Source organism: Microcaecilia unicolor, chromosome 6, assembly GCF_901765095.1.
Source record: "Microcaecilia unicolor chromosome 6, aMicUni1.1, whole genome shotgun sequence".
Taxonomy (NCBI): domain Eukaryota; kingdom Metazoa; phylum Chordata; class Amphibia; order Gymnophiona; family Siphonopidae; genus Microcaecilia; species Microcaecilia unicolor.
The window spans coordinates 226,621,871-226,642,094 of NC_044036.1; the positions used below are offsets into that span (position 1 = coordinate 226,621,871).

Sequence of the window (20,224 nt, forward strand, 5' to 3'; positions counted from 1 at the left end):
AACCAGCTCCCGCACCCTACCTTTAAAGAAATTTCTGAAGCCGTGGAGAGGCGAGGCGCAGCGCCTGCATGTAAAAAAAGCGTGGATAGTCATCAGGCCTTCCCTCACGCTGTCTGTCCTGCCCTTGCAGAAATAGGAAGTTGTGTCAGCGGAGGGCAGGACAGACAGCGTGAGGGAAGGCCCGATGAGGATCCACGCTTCTTTGACATGCAGGTGTGAGGCGCTGCGCCTCGCCTCTCCACGGCTTCCGAAATTTCTTTAAAGTTAGGGTGCGGGAGCTGGTTGGAGCCGGAGGGCGCTGAGGAGGGTAGGCACTGGTCGGGGGGGGGGGGGGGGTTGATGTGCCGAGGGGGGGGGGAGCTGGCAGGGAGCACCCCCCCCCCCCAGCTGACAGCCGGGGCGGACCGCCCCTTCCGCCCCCCCCCCCTTTGCTACGCCACTGGTCATCAGATTAACAACTGTTTTGGTGTGGAGCCTGGGATGTTTCAGAAGTGGTGCATCTATTTGAGACTTGTGTTAGAAGTTTGAACTTTTTGTATGTATTGTGCTCTGTATTGTATATTGAGTTGTACTGTAAACTGCTTAGACTATGATAGGCAGTAAGTCATATTTATGGTTGAATATTTTTATTGATGGCAAATAAACATGCATGATTCTTTAGGCTGAACAAACAAAGCGTCCATTGTCCGAGTGTACCGAAAAATATCAAGCAATACCAACGCCATCAAACTTTTAATATCTTCCTCCTCTACCCCCCCCTTCCTCCTCTACCCCCCCCCCCCCCCCCACAATTTTTTTTCAGATCCTTATATTAACTTACAGATAAACCAATCTGCTATATGGTAGCGTCGCCGTTCCACTTACTGGTCAATGATGTGTCTAACTGCCCTCCCGCCTACCCTTACCTTCTTACAAAGCAACATATTATTGGGAAGAAGTTACGTATTGTCACTGATCATTGTATAGCCCCACAGAATCGCATCATATAACAGAATATCAACTATTCAACATACATTCTACTGTCTAATATCATAATATTCCTCCCTTGTTATCCCCCCCCCTCCCAGCATCCCTTCCCTCCATATCCACATATCCCCTTCAGTAAGGCAATCCTTCCCCCTATACCTGCATTAGTATCCCCCCATTCCCCCCATCCCCTTCGCCATCCCCCCTCCAGAATCCTATCACACTAATCTATGTATCAACCGCCAAGAAGGAAGGAGCCTGTACTCTTATAGCTCTTCTCACAAGGCTACTGTATAAAACTATCCTAACTCCTCCTTCCCCCCTTTACTCCTCATCCCAGAGCAAAGGTCAGCAGTATGTCCTATTTAATAAACTTAAACATTGTTCTGACTGAATCCCTATCCATTAGCCTAATAGCTTGTAGTTAGAGGATAGTTGCTGCTTGGGCTTAAAAGCAGATAAAGGATGAGATTACTACTACTACTACTACTACTATAAATCATATCTATAGCGCTACCAGTCGTACACAGCACTTCACAATTGAACATGAAGAAAAGACAGTCCCTGCTCAAAAGAGCTTACAGTCTAAATCCAGAGAAACTTTAGTGCTTTTAGGTGTTCTTTGATACTATTGCTTAGAGAACATTTTTCAAAGCAGGTCTTTTACTAAAGGTTAGTGCATGTTATCTGCACCAGGGCCCATAGCAATAAAATGGGTCCTATGTCAAATAACATGCACTAATCTTTAGTGTACGGACCCCTAAGTTAATTACATGTGTAAATAAAGAGTTGTCAGATCATTCTTCGACCAGTCCTAAGTCCTACCTCACTTGGATTACTGTAACGTTCTATTTCTTGATATTAAGTGTCAACATCGGGGGGAAAAAACTGCAGATCAAAAAGAATATAGATTGAGTAGATATACTAGTGTTTCAGCTCATCTTAACAAACTGCACTGGCTTCTCATAGCAGAAAGACTCTTGTTCAAAGCTGCTTGTTTAGTTTTTCAAATCTTACAGGGTTTCACCTCTGAACTTCTGATTGACAGCTTTGTTACGTTTGGTCCAATCTAACAGACTGGAAGAACAACTGATGCTAGCATCACATTTCAAAAGATAATTCAATAGAAATAGAAGTGAATTGATACCATAATGAATACCGCCAAACTGTTCCTTGCATTCTACTCATTATCCTTGATTCATCTAATATTAACCACCCCCCCACACACAGAAATCAACAATATACCTATGATACACAATCACCGAATACTGACCAGACTCACCACACCATACCAAAACAAAGGAAGAACACCAACATGTGCACAACCTCAACAAAAGGAAAAGAAAGGGTACAAAAAATCCACACAAACTAAGACACAACAACTAACAAAAGTCCATATAACACCGAACGCAGAAGACCCATATAAAAAAATTCAAGTCGGCTATGTCAGCGCCAGATCCGTGACAAACAAAACAACAATAATAATAGACTGGCTCACTTCAGTGAAATTTGATCTTCTTTTCATCACTGAAACCTGGATCCATGACCAAGAGGACCATATCATCTTAAACCTTTGTCCTCCAGGATATAAAATCACTCAGTGGACGAGAAAAGAGAGGAGGGGGTATCGCGCTCATATACTGATCTCACCTCACTATTGAAACCACTGCAGAATCTATAACAACCCACCTCGAAATAGCCTCAATCAGAATTCACCACAATACCCTGCTCGACCACCTAAATTGTGTCCTGTTTTACAGACCACCGTGCAACTGGAATGAAAGTCAAGCAGACTTATTTATTTATTACATTTGTACCATGCGCTTTCCCACACTCAGCAGGTTCAATGCGGCTTACATAGTAAATAAAAGCATTACAAAGTCCTGTAAAAAGAATATTACAAACTGTAATAAACATAGTAATAATAAGGTTTTAAGAATATATGAAATTGGAATATGGGGAGGTAAACAAGGATAGGAGAGGCAAAAGGGAAGGAGATTGGGAGGGATATGGTATAGAAGGATGAAGAAGAGAAGATTGGCGGATGAGTATAAGGAGATTGGGAGATAAGGCCTAAGGTATAATCGGTTTCAGTGTCAGCGTCAGAGCAGGCGTAGTGTAGGTGGGCTGCTAGGATTATGTTGGTTCGTTAGGGTAAGCTTCATGGACTTCGTTTCAAATATATGTGTATCCAACTCCAATATACTATTACTAGGAGACCCAAACTCTACCAATGCACGAGAATGTAAGGACTTCCTCCATTTATGCGATCTTACATGGCCGCACATGCAAACAACCCACACGAAGGGCCAAACACTTGACTTCATCTCATACAAACTGTCCATTGACCAGAACCTAACCATAACACAAACCAGATGGACAGAAACACCATGGACCGACCATTATAAATTAAACCTATCCCTAAAATGGTGGAAAAAAGGTTCTCTCCACACACGAGAACACACAACCCACACCATGAGAGGCCAAATAGACCCGGATACTTTCTGGCAACAGATATACAATAATGATTGGACAACACAAACGGACTCCGTTTACTACCTCTCAGATTGGGACAAAAGATGCAGACACATACTAGACGCAATAGCACCCCTACAAAGAACTTCACGCAGACACAACTCGATACCGTGGTTTAACGCAGAATTGAAAAAACTAAAAACACAATCAAGGAAACTAGAACGCGCATGGAGAAAAAATAAGACGAACACACACTCAATGCATGGAAACAGATACAAAGGAAATACAAATACGCAATAAGACAGACCAAAAGGTCATATTACAAAACTAAAATTGGGCTGGACTACAATAACGCGAAGAAACTATACCATCTCATGAACAAATTATTAGACACAACACTGGTCATTACAACCAGCACTGACATTCCATCTGTAGACAACCTTGCTAAATATTTCAATGAAAAAATTATAAATCTATGCAAAACCTTATCTCTGGACAACACGGACATAGAAATCTTCATTAATGGGCTAGACCCAACCCCTGGTGAATACCCGGTGGACCGATCATGGTTAAATTTTGCTCTCCTCAGTGCCGACACAGTTACCCAGGCGATTAAAAGATATTCCAACAACCACTGTCAATTGGACATCTGCCCCAGCTACCTAATACTATCTGTCCCCCACCGTTTCATATCAGATCTCACATCCCACTTAAATTTCATGCTTCAGCAGGGTATTTTCCCTAAAGAAAAAGGCAACATCCTGCTCACCCCAATACCAAAAGACACCAAGAAAAAACAAATGATATCACCAACTACCGCTCAGTAGCATCTATCCCATTAGTAGTCAAACTCATGGAAGGACTGGTCACCAAACAACAACGACTACATAAACAAATTCACTATACTACATGAGTCACAATCAGGATTGCGACCCCAACAAAGCACCGAAACAGACTCTCCTAACTAAATTGAAGCAGGAGATAGCAATAGGCAAAAGCATTCTCCTCCTTCAATTTGACATGTCCAGTGCGTTCGACATGGTTAACCATAACATATTGCTAAGACTCCTAGATTATTTCAGAATTGGTGGTAGCACTCTCAACTGGATCAAGGGCTTTCTAACCACCAGAACATACCAAGTCAAATCAAACAGAAACATGTTGTCACCCTGGAAACCAGACTGCGGAGTACCGCAAGGATCACCACTATCACCGATCTTTTCAACCTCATGATGGTCCCACTAGCCAATGCCTTATCCACCCCAAGGCCTTAATCCATTTATTTACGCTGATGACGTTACACTATACATCCCCTACAAATATGATTTAGCAGAAATCACCAATAAAATCAAGCTCAGCTTAAACATCATGAACTCGTGGGCAAACGCATTCCAACTAAAACTCAATACAGAAAAAACATTGTCTCATCTCATCCCAATACAACACATACAAACCCATAAACCTTAACACCCCAGGATACACCCAGCCTGAAAATTCTTGGAGTAACAATCGACCGAAACCTCTCACTACAGACCCAAGCTAAAGTCACCATAAAGAAAATGTTTCTCTCAATATGGAAACTAAAACGTATGAAACCATTCTTCCCGAGGGAAATATTTCATAACCTGGTACTGTCAATGGTGCTAAGCCACGCTGACTACTGTAACGGAATCTATGCGGGATGCAAAGAACAAATTATAAAGAAACTTCAGACCGCCCAAAACACAGCAGCAAGGCTTATATTTGGAAAAACGCATTTTGACAGCGCCAATCCACTCCGAGAAAAACTGCACTGGCTTTCAGTTAAGGAATGTATCACTTTCAAAATCTGCACGACAGTTCATAAAATCATTTACAGTGAGGCACTGGGATACATGACAGACCTCATTGACCTGCCACTCAAGATACATAAAATCAGCCTGGGGGCAGGGCATTCCAGAGAGAGGAGCCAATGAAACTGAAGGAGGATTCTCAGGAAATTGTCATTCGGAAGTAAGGGAGAGAGGGGATAATCAGATAAAGTTTAAATAATGAGATAAATATTAAATAAAATAGGGGACAGAGGGAAGCCCTGTGGACCTCCCCAGTCTATGCTGCACGAGTTAGAGAACCATGTAATGAATCCTGCAAGAATCCTGTAAACCATCTAGAAACTAATTCTGCTATATACCATATCAGACAGTCTCTTCAATAGGATATCATGATTAACCAAGTCGAAGGCTTCTGACAAATCCAACTGCATAATCATTATCAGCGTACCAGTATCCCGGTTCCGTCTCAGTTCAGTCATTGCAGTCAAAAGTACAGTCTCTGTACTAAAACCGGATTGAAAACCAGACTGGCCACTATCCAAAATGTTAGCCACTACTCTGTAGTTTGAACACTGCTTGGGATCTAATTTTGCATTTTTTAACAAAGGGATTAACAGAATCGATTCTAGTTTCACTGTCTTGCACACCATCTGACTGTGGAACTGTTACATATTGGTTAGGATTCTGCCTACCTTGTTGGTATCGCTATGTAATGTGATGTTGAGCAGTTCCTGTTGGTTGGCGCTGTGATCATAAGCGAAATACCTAACATTTCAGGGCTGCGTGCTACCATTGGAGGCTGAACATTTCAGGGCTGCATGATACCACTAGGGGGCAATTCACAAAGAACTTTTTTTTTCTGTCTCCATCCGCTGGTCGATGGACACAACTATTCCCAACAGTCTGGACTAGTATGGTAGGACTAAAGTTAAGAAAATTATTAGGTAAGATGTAATTTCTCCATTTCTTACTGACTCTAGGATGAGATATACAATTTTGTGACAAGACATGCGATCATCTTTTCCCTTTAAATTTTTTTTCATTGTCTTTCTCAGGTTCAACCCAATAATTACAGCAACTTTTACGATGATCAGAGAGAGAACTGGTCAGTTATGTTTGAGTCAGAAAAGGCAGCCTGTGACTTCAATAAGCAGGTAAAGACGCCTAAAATAACCAGGTAACATAGGGCTGGGCCACAAGCACATCTGGGTTTCATGGCTGTCCTAGTGTATCTGTTGTTCTCCGAGGACAAGCAGGCTGCTTGTTCTCACGATTGGTTGACGTCCACGGCAGCCCCCACAAACCGGAAGAAAACTTTGCGGGCGGTCCCGCACGCAGGGCATGCCCACCGCCCATGCGCTGCCGTCTTCCCGCCCGTGTGCGACCGTTCCCGCTCAGGTTTTTTTTATTCCGCGCTGTAGAGAGACGTGTTATCGTCTCTCTGTCAGCCCCGGAAACCGGATCGCGGCCTAGCCGTGGGTTTTTTCACCTTCACATACACGTTCGCGTATCTCTTTTTTGATTGTTAAAAAAAAAAAAAAAAAAAAAGAACGAACTGTGTCCTCATCGTTCTTAGCCGCGAGGGCGCTTTCTTTTTCGGGTGTGCTTTTTCACTGCCACCATCGATAACTTTTACTTCGCCGACGCGATTTTTCCGTCGATGTTCTCAAAGGTCCCGAGCGGATTCAAGAAGTGTGGTCGGTGCGGCCGGTAGATCTCGCAAGCCGATACCCACGCTTGGTGCCTCCAGTGCCTCGGCCCGGAGCATAATACCAAGACGTGCACCTTGTGTCTCGGCTTAAGGAAGCGGACACAGGTGGCGAGGCAAGTTCTTCAGGACCGTCTTTTTGGAACTTGCGCCGGCCCTTCGACGTCTACTTTGACGGCATCGGTGTCGATGGCCGGGGTCTTAGGTACCGGTACCAATGTCGATGAAATCGGCGCCGGCTCTGGCACCGACCCCAGGGGTACAGGTACCGTTGGCTCGCCGGCGGGGGTGAGCGGCCGTGCGGGCAGTCGGCCCCGGCCACTCCCTCTACCCAGGGCCATCGGGACCAAACCCTGTCGGATCCGATTCCTCGAGGCTCGGGGGGTTCTACCTCCTCTTCATCTCTGCCGCTGAGCGCTGATGACGGGCACCGAAAGAAAGCCAAGAAGCACTGTCATCGGTCGGCCACGGCGCACGGAACTGCCAGCTCCGGCACCTCGAGGGAGGACTCGACGCCGAGGAATCGGCAGTGCCGAGAGGAGCATTTCCCCTCGGTTGAAGGGGTGTTGCTGCGCCAGTACGCGGATGCTTCGGTACCGTCTCCTGGACCCAAGCAGCTTCCGACACCCACACCGGCCCCCCTGCCTTTCCCGACAGCGGGCCTGGACGAGTGCCTCTGAGCTATCCTTCCGGGGATTCTGGAAGGCTCTGCTGGCACCGGGGGTGCTTGCGCCCCCGGCGCCGTTGATGGAGGCGCCGGCGTGCTGTAGCCCGATGCCGAGGCCTTCGACGCCGCTTGCGGCGCCAGTGTCCACCGCCATGCAGGTGGAGTCGACTTCGATGGAGGGAGCTTCATCCCCTCCGGCGCAGGAGTCCACCGCTCGACACCATCACCGAGGACGTGGTTCCTCGCAGTCGAGACGGGCCCGGTTGAGGTCTGAGCTGCAAGAGCTCATGTCCGACACCGAGGAAGAGGCCTCGTGGGGGGAGGAGGAGGACCCCAGATATTTCTCCTCAGAGGAGTCTGTGGGCCTTCCCTCCAACCCCACTCCTTCACCGGAGAGGAAGCTCTCGCCCCCTGAGAGCCTCTCCTTTGCCTCCTTCGTCAGGGACATGTCTATTTGCATTCCCTTCCCCGTGGTCTCTGTGGATGAGCCGAGGGCTGAGATGCTCGAGGTCCTCGACTATCCATCACCACCTAGAGAGTCTTCCACGGTGCCGTTGCACAATGTCCTCAAAGAGACACTGCTTCAGAACTGGCAGAAGCCATTATCTAACCCCACCATCCCCAAGAAAGCGGAGTCCCAATACAGGATCCACTCTGACCCAGAGTTGATGCGGCCTCAATTGCCTCATGACTCGGCGGTCGTGGACTCTGCTCTCAAGAGGGCACGGAGTTCGAGGGATACCGCCTCGGTGCCCCCTGGGCGGGAGTCTCGCACTCTGGACTCGTTTGGGAGGAAGGCCTACCAATCTTTCATGCTCGTGACCTGCATCCAGTCATACCAGCTCTACACGAGCATCCACATGCGGAACAATGTGAGGCAACTGGCGGACCTGGTCGACAAGCTCCCTCCGGAGCAGCCCAGGCCTTTTCAGGAGGTGGTCAGGCAGCTGAAGGCGTGCAGAAAGTTCCTGTCCAGGGGTGTCTATGACACCTGTGATGTGGCATCCCGAGCTGCGGCCCAAGGTATAGTGATGCGCAGACTCCTCCTGGCTGCGTGCCTCTGACCTGGACAACCGCACCCAGCAACGACTGGCGGATGTACCTTGCTGGGGGGATAACATTTTCGGCGAGAAGGTCGAGCAGTTAGTGGACCAACTACACCAGCGGGAAACCGCTCTCGACAAGCTCTCCCACCAGGCACCTTCAGCATCCACCTCTGCAGGTGGACATTTTTCCCGGGCCCGGCAGGCTGCTCCCTATGCCTACAACAAACGTAGGTACACCCAGCCGGCCCGAAGGCCTTCTCAGGCACAGGGACATTCCCAGCGCGCTCGTTCCTGTCAACAGCATGCGCCTAAGCAGCCCCCTGCACCTCCACAGCAAAAGCCGGGGACGGGCTTTTGACTGGATCCATAGGAACATAGCCGCCACCAAAGTGTCCGTACCGGACGGCCTGCCGGTCGGGGGGAGGTTGAAAGTTTTTCACCAAAGGTGGCCTCTGATAATCTCCGACCAGTGGGTTCTCCAAATAGTACGGTGCGGATACACCCTGAATTTGGCCTTCACTCTACTAAATTGCCCTCCGGGAGATCAATCCTTCAGCTCCCATTACAGGCAGGTACTTGCAGAGGAACTCTCCGCCCTTCTCAGCGCCAATGCGGTCGAGCCCGTGCCACCCGGGCAGGAAGGGCAGGGATTCTATTCCAGGTACTTCCTTGTGGAAAAGAAAACAGGGGGGATGCGCCCCATCCTAGACCTGAGAGGCCTGAACAAATACCTGGTCAAAGAGAAGTTCAGGATGCTTTCCTTGGGCACCCTTCTACCCATGATTCAGGAAGACGATTGGCTATGTTCCCTGGATTTGAAGGACGCTTACACTCACATCCCGATACTGCCAGCTCACAGACAGTATCTCAGATTCCGTCTGGGGAAACGGCACTTTCAGTATTGTGTGCTGCCCTTCGGGCTCACCTCTGCACCACGGGTGTTCACGAAGTGTCTCGTGGTGGTGGCGGCATACCTACGCAAGCTGGGAGTGCACGTGTTCCCGTATCTCAACGATTGGCTGGTCAAGAGCACCTCAGAGGCAGGAGCTCTTCGGTCCATGCAGTGCACTATCCACCTTCTGGAGCTGCTGGGGTTTGTGATAAATTACCCGAAGTCCCATCTCCAGCCAGTCCAATCTCTGGAATTCATAGGAGTGCTGCTGAATTCTCAGACGGCTCAGGCCTTTCTTCCCGAAGCAAGGGCGCAGAACCTTCTATCCCTTGCCTCTCAGACCAGAGCATCTCAGCAGGTCACAACTCGGCAGATGTTGAGACTCTTGGGTCATATGGCCTCCACGGTTCATGTGACTCCCATGGCTCGCCTTCACATGAGACCTAGCTTCCCAGTGGTGTCAAGCTACCGGGAATCTAGAAGATGTCATCCGTCTGTCCATCAGTTGCCGCAGTTCGCTGCACTGGTGGACCATTCGGACCAATTTGACCCTGGGACGTCCATTCCAAATTCCGCAGCCCACGAAAGTGCTGACGACGGATGCATCTCGCCTAGGGTGGGGAGCTCATGTCGATGGGCTCCACACCCAGGGACTGTGGTCCCTCCAGGAACAAGATCTTCAGATCAACCTCCTGGAGCTCCGAGCGGTCTGGAACGCACTGAAGGCCTTCAGAGATCGGCTGTCATACCAAATCATCCAAATTCGGACAGACAATCAGGTTGCAATGTATTACATCAACAAGCAGGGGGGCACCAGTTCTCTCCCCCTGTGTCAGGAAACCGTCGGGATGTGGCGTTGGGCTTGCCAGCTCGGCATGCTTTTCCAAGCCACATACCTGGCAGGCGTAAACAACAGTCTGGCCGACAGACTGAGCAGGGTCATGGAACCACATGAGTGGTCGCTCCATTCCAGAGTGGTACGCAAGATCTTCCGAGAGTGGGGCACTCCCTCGGTGGACCTTTTCGCCTCTCAGACCAACCACAAGCTGCCTCTGTTCTGTTCCAGACTACAGGCACAAGGCAGGCTGGCGTCGGATGCCTTTCTCCCCCATTGGGGGACTGGCCTCCTGTATGCTTATCCTCCCATACCTTTGGTGGGGAAGACCTTACTGAAGCTCAAGCAAGACCACGGCACCATGATTCTGATAGCGCCTTTCTGGCCCCGTCAGATCTGGTTTCCTCTACTTCTGGAGTTGTCCTCCGAAGAACCGTGGAGATTGGAGTGTTTTCCGACTCTCATTTCGTAGAACGACGGAGTGCTTCTGCACCCCAACCTTCAGTTTCTGGCTCTCACGGCCTGGATGTTGAGGGCGTAGACTTTGCTTCGTTGGGTCTGTCTGAGGGTGTCTCCCGTGTCTTGCTTGCCTCTAGAAAGGATTCCACTAAAAAGAGTTACTTTTTCAAGTGGAGGAGGTTTGTCGTTTGGTGTGAGAGCAAGGCTTTAGAGCCTCGTTCTTGTCCTGCACAGAACCTGCTTGAATTCCTTCTGCACTTATCAGAGTCTGGTCTCAAGACCAACCCAGTAAGGAATCACCTTAGTGCGATTAGTGCTTACCATTATCGTGTAGAGGGTAAAGCCATCTCTGGAGAGCCTTTAGTCGTTCGATTCATGAGAGGCTTGCTTTTGTCAAGGCCCCCTGTCAAGCCTCCTGCAGTGTCATGGAATCTCAACGTCGTCCTCACCCAGCTGATGAAGCCTCTTTTTGAGCCACTGAATTCTTGCCATCTGAAGTACTTGACCTGGAAGGTCATTTTCTTGGTGGCAGTTACTTCAGCTCGTAGAGTCAGTGAGCTTCAAGCCCTGGTAGCTCATGCTCCTAATACTAAATTTCATCATAACAGAGTAGTACTCCGCACTCTCCCTAAGTTCTTGCCAAAGGTGGTGTCGGAGTTCCATCTTAACCAGTCAATTGTCTTGCCAACATTCTTTCCCAGACCGCATACCCGCCCTGCTGAACGTCAGTTGCACATATTGGACTGCAAGCGAGCGTTGGCACAGCCCCACAGACAGTCCGCCCAATTGTTTATTTCTTTTGACCCCAATAGGAAGGGGTCGCTGTCGGGAAACGCACCATCTCCAATTGGCTAGCAGATTGCATTTCCTTCACTTACGCCCAGGCTGGGCTGACTCTTGAGGGTCATGTCACAGCTCATAGTGTTAGAGCCATGGCGGCGTCAGTGGCCCACTTGAAGTCAGCCACTATTGAAGAGATTTGCAAGGCTGCGACGTGGTCATCAGTCCACACATTCACATCACATTACTGCCTCCAGCAGGATACCTGACGCGACAGTCAGTTCGGGCAGTCGGTGCTGCAGATTCTGTTTGGGGTTTGAATCCAACTCCACCCTCCAGGACTCGATTTTATTCTGTTCAGGCTGCACTCTCAGTTAGTTGTTCTTCGTAGGTCAATTTCTGTTATGCCCTCGCCGTTGCGAGGTTAAATTGACCTGGGTTCTTGTTTTGAGTGAGCTTGAGAGCTAGGGATACCCCAGTCGTGAGAACAAGCAGCCTGCTTGGCCTCGGAGTAAGCGAATGATACATACCTGTAGCAGGTGTTCTCTGAGGACAGCAGGCTGATTGTTCTCACCTACCCTCCCTCCTCCCCTTTGGAGTTGCGTTTTACTCATTCCTTTGCTTGTCATTCAACTGAGCGGGAACGGTCGCGCACAGGCGGGAAGACGGCCGCGCATGTGCGGTGGGCGTGCCCTGCGTGCGGGACCGCCCGCGAAGTTTTGTTCCGGTTGGTGGGGGCTGCCGTGGACGTCAACCAGTCGTGAGAACAATCAGCCTGCTGTCCTCGGAGAACACCTGCTACAGGTATGTATCGTTCGCTATATATTTACATACAGTTGGTTTACAAACCTATCCAGTTTGCATATTTGGGTATCTGGGCAATCAAACCTTTTATGAGGTTGTTTTTCCCCTCAATGCTGCAAAATGTTATGTACCCTGTTACAGTAAAACTTCCATTCCAAAAATATAAAAGGTATAAAACCACCATGTTGGGTCACACAGTTTTTACTTAACTTTGTTCTATTTCTTAATCATGTGCAAAATTATTGGGAAAGCTATTAGGTTCCTGTTGACAGCTTAGCTGGTAAAAATTAAGAACATTTTTCTGTTAAAATGGAGATGAGGGTGGTTTTGTGGCATAAGATATCTGGGCACAGATCCTCAATCGGGCCTGAGTGGGCTACAAAAGCAGTGTTTTTCAGGTTCAGGACTAAGGGAAGGCAGCAGGCCAGCCACCTTTTGTAGCTCCTTTCCAACACCAGAACTCTCAAAGGAAGGACATGGCAGGCTGATGAAGGTTTTGAGGGGGAAGTGAATTGAATCCCTTTTGAAACAAGCTAATTTTAAGCAAGCCTAGTGGTTTAATGGTATACTGTGTACTTTTAATTTCAAAGTCCTGAATTCACTCCCAGAGCTGACTTCTGCTCATCTGGTGATAACTAGGTCAATGAAGGAACTACAGTCTGTATAGACTGTGACTGTGTATTGTTGTCTTGATAGCTAGGCTGAGTTGGGAGGAAAATATAAACAAGCAAAAAAATAAAGGGAAAACGCTTATTTAGTTCAGTTATGAAACCATAAGCCTTCATTCAACAGAGGGCAAATGACCAAGAGGAAGCTACTAGGACAAGATTTTTTTTTTCTTGTACCTTCTTTGTCCAATCTGATCCACTGAAAAGTGTAAGAAGGTCTGTGCTACTGCTGTTAGAAGAATGTCTGATGCAATGTAGAATAGGGAGAAAACAATTTGAATGGATTCTGCTTATCCAGAAATATTAGGATATTTCTTACAGTTGAGTTGTAATTGTACTCACTATTAAGCATAATTCTCTTCTGCAGATCTGCATTGCCAAATGGAACTGCAGGTCCTCTCAGGACTCTGTGCTATACCAGGAGCTTGTATTGGGAGAAGGGCAGGCGGTGGAAGTAGGAGACTTGATAGAGGTGGCCTACACAGGCTGGTTATTCCAAAACCATGAGCTTGGACAGGTGAGAACGTTCTATTTATTTCTGAAGAACTTGGTTGATGGGTTGTTAACGCATCATTCAAGGAATGTCACTTTATGGGACTTTTGGAAGATGTGCTACTCATTCTAAGTAGACTGATCTAAGAAAATATTTTCTTGTTGTCTATATCAGATTAGTCCAGATTAAATGGGTAATGTCCATTCACGAGCGGAAGGAGACAGCGAGTGAAATAGTTCTAAGTGAACTGTCGCCTAAGAGTGTAGTGCAGCCATAGAAAGTTCAGTATGTTCTCTGTTTCAGCAGATGGTGGATGGACTGTGCAGTCTTTCCTTGGTACTTTCAGGCAGCTTCTGACATAGTTGCTACCAAATGTCAGTTGAGCCAGGGGTTCTTCTCAGAAGGTTTATGGCCCTTTACATTTGTCTGCAGCTGGCTGACACTTGGTGGGGCTGAGTCTCTCTTTCCCCAACCCCACCCCTTATCTGTTCTGCAGCTTACTAAGGAGATTGAGGCTTGAGGCTTAGGGCTCTAAAAAAATGGCAAACAAAATCAGAAACAGAACTTAAAAAAAAACATGTGAACTTACATCCTGCAATGCTAGTAGTGCCTCAGTAGAAAAGTCCACTTCATGACACACCAATTGTAGGGTTTATTTTCCTGTGATGGCACTTGCACTGCTCATTTTGGCGGTTTTCTAACAGACAGCGTTCTGACACAAATTTGGCGATCACTTTAATTTTGGGTAAGTACTTTTCAATAGTGATCATACCCTCGATATTATCAATCTGCACTTTCTCAGGAATGCCTAGCAACCTTGCCCCAATCATGAATGATGTATTAAAACGGCAGTATGGACTTTTTAACTGAGGCACTACTAGCATTGCAGGATGGAAGTTCATTCTTTTCTTTAAGTTCTGTTTCTGATTTTGTTTGCCATATATTTATTTATTTATTTTATTTTTGTTACATTTGTACCCTGCGCTTTCCCACTTATGGCAGGCTCAATGCAGCTTACATGGGGCAATGGAGGGTTAAGTGACTTGCCCAGAGTCACAAGGAGCTGCCTGTGCCTGAAGTGGGAATCGAACTCAGTTCCTCAGTTCCCCAGGACCAAAGTCCACCACCTTAACCACTAGGCCACATATATTTTTTATAGCCCCAAGTCAGATCCACCCTCACCTGCGCTAAACGTGAATAGTGCTGTTTTAAAATGTTCTCCTGGTTTGTTCAGTGGTGCTCTAAACTGCATATTTTTATAGTCATGTTACTTGCCCGTGCCTGTGTTAAAAGTTTTTAGTGATGTTTTAAATGTTTTTTTCCTTAGCCTGCACAAGATTTGTTCAGCGATGCTTAACATTGCCCACTGAAATAATAAACTTTGTTGAATTGATTTATATTGGACAGATTCAAGCCAAATAATACGTTATTTTATTTCCTGAGGTCACATTGCCATATATCTCGTTTTATTTCTACGCTTTATTGTGCGGTTTTCCTATATAATAATTCTCACCTCTAACGTTCGAATGTGCCTGGGACCGTGCCTCCTTCGGAGGTGGTCTGCTAGGCAGGCACGCACTTACGTCAGTGACAGCACGCGGAGCGTGCTTCCCTACTCCTACCCCTGCCTGGGATTCAGCTGTCATTCTGCCACTTCGGAGCTAGTGGCAGGTAGCGGGGCAACACAGACCCGACCCCTCCCCTCACCCACCGAGTTCCACACTCCACCCTCCCTCTGATTACAACCCCCCCCCCCCCCCCCGTGTTACAGCCCACTGGACCCCCCTTCCGCGACCCTGTCGACTCCCCCCCCCCCTTCTTGGTGAAAACTGTCCCCCGCCGCCGCCCAGTACCTGAGCTGACGGGGGACCCCAACCCCTGTCAGCCAAAGTCCTGTGCTGGCCTTCACGGCGTTGCTTCTTCAGTGATCTTCGGTTCAAGTTCCTCTGCGTACGTCTGATGTCAGATGCATGCAGAGGAACTTGAACACAAAATCATTGTGCGAAGGCCAGCACAGAACTTCGGATGATGGGGGTTGGGGTCCCCCGTCAGCATAGGTACTGGACGGCGGTGGGGGATGGTTTTCGCCAAGAAGGGGGGGGGGGTCGACAGGGTCATGGAAGGGGGGGGTGAAAACGAAGGGAGGGCAGAGTCTGGAACAGCGAGGGAGGTTGGGGGATGGCCTTGCTAGTGCCCGTTTCCTTCCCTTTTGAAACGAGCATTTTTTACTAGTATTACAATATTGAGGAACATACTTTTCTTTCCTTACTCTCCTATATATTTTTTCCCTTCCATTAGGAGTCTTATATGCAAACTTGTTTTTACATTGTTTTTCTCTTACGTTCTTGACATATGACTTTGGTAAGATTGGATTATCTCCTTTTTTTTTTTGTTAATGTACATAGGATCGGTTCTCTTCACATTATATTTGAAAATATTTTTCATGCCTACTAGTGACCATTGTGCTGTCCTTTCCACACTATATTGTTCATTCCTTTTTCATGCTTTTTTTGTGTAGCTCACATCTGCACTGATTGGCACTCTAATTGGACGTCCACCAATTTACATATCACTGGGAGTTATTTATAATCCACAACACACAAATCTCTATTTATAAAGTAATTGGAATCTTGATTTATATTGTTTTACTGTACTTTTTATGTATGTGTGTTCTTTTATAAACATATTTTATAATTTATTCTTTTATATTTTAATATAATATTTACTTGTTTTATTTATCAATAGACCCCTGAGGCAGGCGTTTTTCACACCGAAACATGGCCCTTGTCGGGTCATGCAGAAATAAAGCACTCCTGTTGTCTCAGTCTTGAAGGCCCAGTTGTGCTGTTTTTCTTCACTATTTGTACTTGCGTACTGTTGTACCCTCTCTTTTGCCACTTGGTGTCTATATTAACAAAACAAAATTGATCTGAGTACCTTGTACCTTTAAACTGGGGTCAGGTAGACGCTCTATAACAACACCACTGCACAAATAATGATTAATGGTACTAGATCTATGCCTTTCTGGGTAGAGCGGGGCACTAGGCAGGGATGCCCATTATCTCCTATTCTGTTTCTCCTCTACTTGGAGCCTCTTCTACGAATGATTCTACTAGACCCAGACGTACAGGGAGTTACAATCCATGGACACTTGATAAAAGTGTTGGCTTTCGCGGATGATATGTTTCTTATGCTTACCCAACCGAAGACCTCAGTCCCACATTTGCTAGAAGTTATAGATGAATTCGGATTCTTCTCGGGCTTGCAATTAAACCTACATAAATCACTGGCCCTCCCGATACAAGAGGAGGTGCAGGCGGGTTGGGAGGGCCCATTCCCCTTTCAGTGGGCCACAGGGACACTTAAGTATCTAGGGGTCTATATCCCAAGAGATTTAGCGAACCTGTATAAGGAGAATATAGACCCCTTGAAGACCCGAACAAAGGAAGTTTTGCAAGGTTGGCAAGGTTTGCCCCTATCTCTAAAAGGGAGAATTGCTATGTATAATATGTTCATTTTCCCCAGATGGACATACGTCTTCCAGATGATCCCCGCCAAAATGGGATACAGAGAGGAGAGGTGGCTACACAAAACCCTTACAGTTTTCCTATGGCAGGGTAAACGAGCACGCATAGGGTTGAAGAACCTTATGAGGCCCTGTCCGGGGGGGGGGGGATTGGGGCTGCTTGATCTAAAACTCATAGCGATAGCATGCTGCTTGCGGCACTTATCCGATTGGTTCCGATCAAAAGAGTTGTTCTCTTGCACTGGAGTGGAGACCTCTCTGATTGCACCAATGGAATTTGCCTACTGGCTTCATGCCCCGTCAGGGGAACTACCAGTATTGGGACCATATGGGTTCATTTTAAACCCTTTGCGTACAGCATGGAAATGGTTGGGTAAGATATACAAATGGAATAATGCAGTAACCCCACTGCTACCCATTAAAGGTAATTTAGCGTTCCCAGAGGGGGGAAGGTCCGCTTTGTTAAGAAATGGGAAAACTGTGGTATTAAATATTTGTTTCAGGTGGTGTCTGAGACAGGAATCATTAAGCCCTTTCGGGCTTTGTGCGAAGAGTTTGGGTTGGGGCAGAAAGACTATTTCCAATACATGCAGCTTGGACATTATGTTAGAACATTACCTGCAACAGATCTTACACAACAAATATGGGACTTCATGAACGATCTCCTGGCCCTGGAGGCCCAGTTAAAGGTGCCACTTCGCTATTTTCATCACCACCTCAGAGATCTGCAGGTGACCTTAGACTACACACATGTGTCGCAACAGTGGCACCAAGAGCTGAGGTGGAAACCTAACTCCGAACAGATAAAACTGTGCCTGACGGGTGTGCACCAGGTGACAGAGAATGTGGCATGGCAGGAAATGCAATATAAATTTATTTTGCGGCTCTACATATCGCCACACAGGGCTTTCAAAGCGGCCCTGAGAACCACAGATGATTGCCCAAAATGTGGACAAACGGGAGCCTCTTTAGGCCATATGTTTTGGTTTTGCGCTGTGGTACTTCCCTTCTGGACAAAACTGGGGCACCTAATATCCCAAATGTGGAAGGTACAATGGCATCCAACACCAGGTCAACTCTTTGATGTGTATAACGGATGTGTATAACATCCGTGGCAAACCACCAGAGGGGCTGAGAGCATTTCTGAAAAGAGCGACCTTGATGGGTAAAAGAACAATTACGCAGTTATGGCTACAACCAAAGCCGCCTGTAGTATCACAATGGAGAGGAGCTATGATGCAATGTTGGAAAAGAAGAGAGTGGGAGACCTGGCTTCAAAGAAGGGAGACCAATTCTGCAAAACATGTTTTGGGACACTCTCACGCCAGTTGCGAGAAGCAGGATTTTGAACTGTTAACAGGACCAGTAGGGGAGGGTAGAGGGAGGGAGGGGGTTAGAGAGAGAGGGGAGGATGGGGGGGGAGTGGGAATAAAATGAAAATTGATGATGCTTATTGTGTGATGTTGAAAAAAAAACTGGGGTCAGGTGTAGTCCACCTGTTCACAAACTCTACATATCTTATTGGTTCAGGGCCCGCTGTAACATTTTCAAAAACCACTCAGTTTCAGAATCATTACCGGCCTCATACTCGCTACCAATGGTGTTCATGTCCGAAGACTTGCTCTTTGCGCTGATAGCACAGCTCATCCTCTCTCCTTGCGAGGGCTACTCTGTGTTTTCCTTTTTTTCTCGGTTGTGCGCCTCTGTCATTTTTCCACATGGTTGGATTTCTCTAGGTTTGACATACCAGTTTGGCAGCATCCAGCTGGCAATGTTTCACCAACCAATTCTTTTTCTTGATCTGAGGATAAAAATATAAAACTAACAAACTACTACTACTACTAATCATTTCTATAGCGCTACTAGACGTGCGCAGTGCTGTACACATTATATGTAGGTACTTTCTCTGTCCCTAGAGGGCTCACAATCTAAGTTTATTGTGCTGGGGCAATGGAGGGTTAAATGACTTGTCCAAGGTCACAAGGAACTGCAGTGGAAATCGAACCAAGGTTGCCAGGATCAAAGCCTGCTGCACTAACCATTAGGCTACTCGATTCTACAATATTTTGGCATGGCTGTCAACACGATAATGCCGCATCTATGTAACCTTGAAACAGGATGCAAAACACTGTTCTTTTAAAAACATAGACGCATACTTTTCTGGCATGCTGAAACACCAGAACTGCCACTCTGAATATGATGTCCCTTTGAACAATAGGAGTCGTTGGCAGTTACAGTGCTGTTCATGTTCCGGCCTCTTTTCTCAATGCTAGCTGATGTTTCACCACCTACATCTTTTTTTTTTTTGATCTTCAGGATAAAAAGGTAGAGCATCATGGAAGTAATGAACACATGGCCTATCGTTTGTAGGTACTTGCACATGGAGGCGGTGTGTTCGTCAAGATGACCGCCAACACAGCAACAAACGAATGCCATGTGGCATACACTATTTTCTAAGATCAGCAGACACCACGTGACTTCAATTATAATCTCTATTTTGTGGTATCTGCAGCTATATCAAGCATGGAGGAGTGGCCTAGTGGTTAGGGTGGTGGACTTTGGTCCTGGGGAACTGAGTTCGAGTCCCACTTCAGGCACAGGCAGCTCCTTGTGACTCTGGGCAAGTCACTTAACCCTCCATTGCTCCAGGTACAAATAAGTACCTGTATATGTAATCCGCATTGAGCCTGCCATGAGTGGGAAAGCGCAGGGTACAAATGTAACTAAAATAAATAAATGCAAAAAAATAATGTAAAAAATTGTTGTTGGGGTTTTTTTTTTTAATTTTTTTTATTGGGTAGAGAAACATCTCATACAGACAGTGGGAACACAACGTCCAACAGTACTGGTTGAACACATTTGCAGTTACAAATCAAAATACTAATGTATAATCAAAATACTATTGTGCAACACTCAGGGGCAGAACATATACTTATTTGTTTTTACTTTACACAAATTCTCATGCCGTTTCCTCCTGCCCCCGGGTGTAGACCAAAGAAAACAATCCTGTTCGTAAGCATGATGTTCCTCTCTTTTTGTTTATATTACCCCCCTTCCCTCCTGTAGGTGTCGATAAATAACTCTTATCAGGCCC

General features: G+C 46.8%; 1 protein-coding gene across 2 annotated transcripts in view; it reads left to right on the top strand.

Moving 5' to 3' along the window:
• FKBP15 (FKBP prolyl isomerase 15) overlaps positions 1-20,224 on the top strand; it is a 1,277,056-nt gene that overhangs the window by 267,616 nt on the left and 989,216 nt on the right. For both annotated transcript variants that reach the window (XM_030206543.1, XM_030206544.1), the window contains 2 exons: positions 6,308-6,406; positions 13,479-13,628. In XM_030206543.1, the coding sequence (XP_030062403.1) occupies positions 6,308-6,406; positions 13,479-13,628 (249 nt within the window). The remainder of the gene's footprint in view (positions 1-6,307; positions 6,407-13,478; positions 13,629-20,224) is intronic.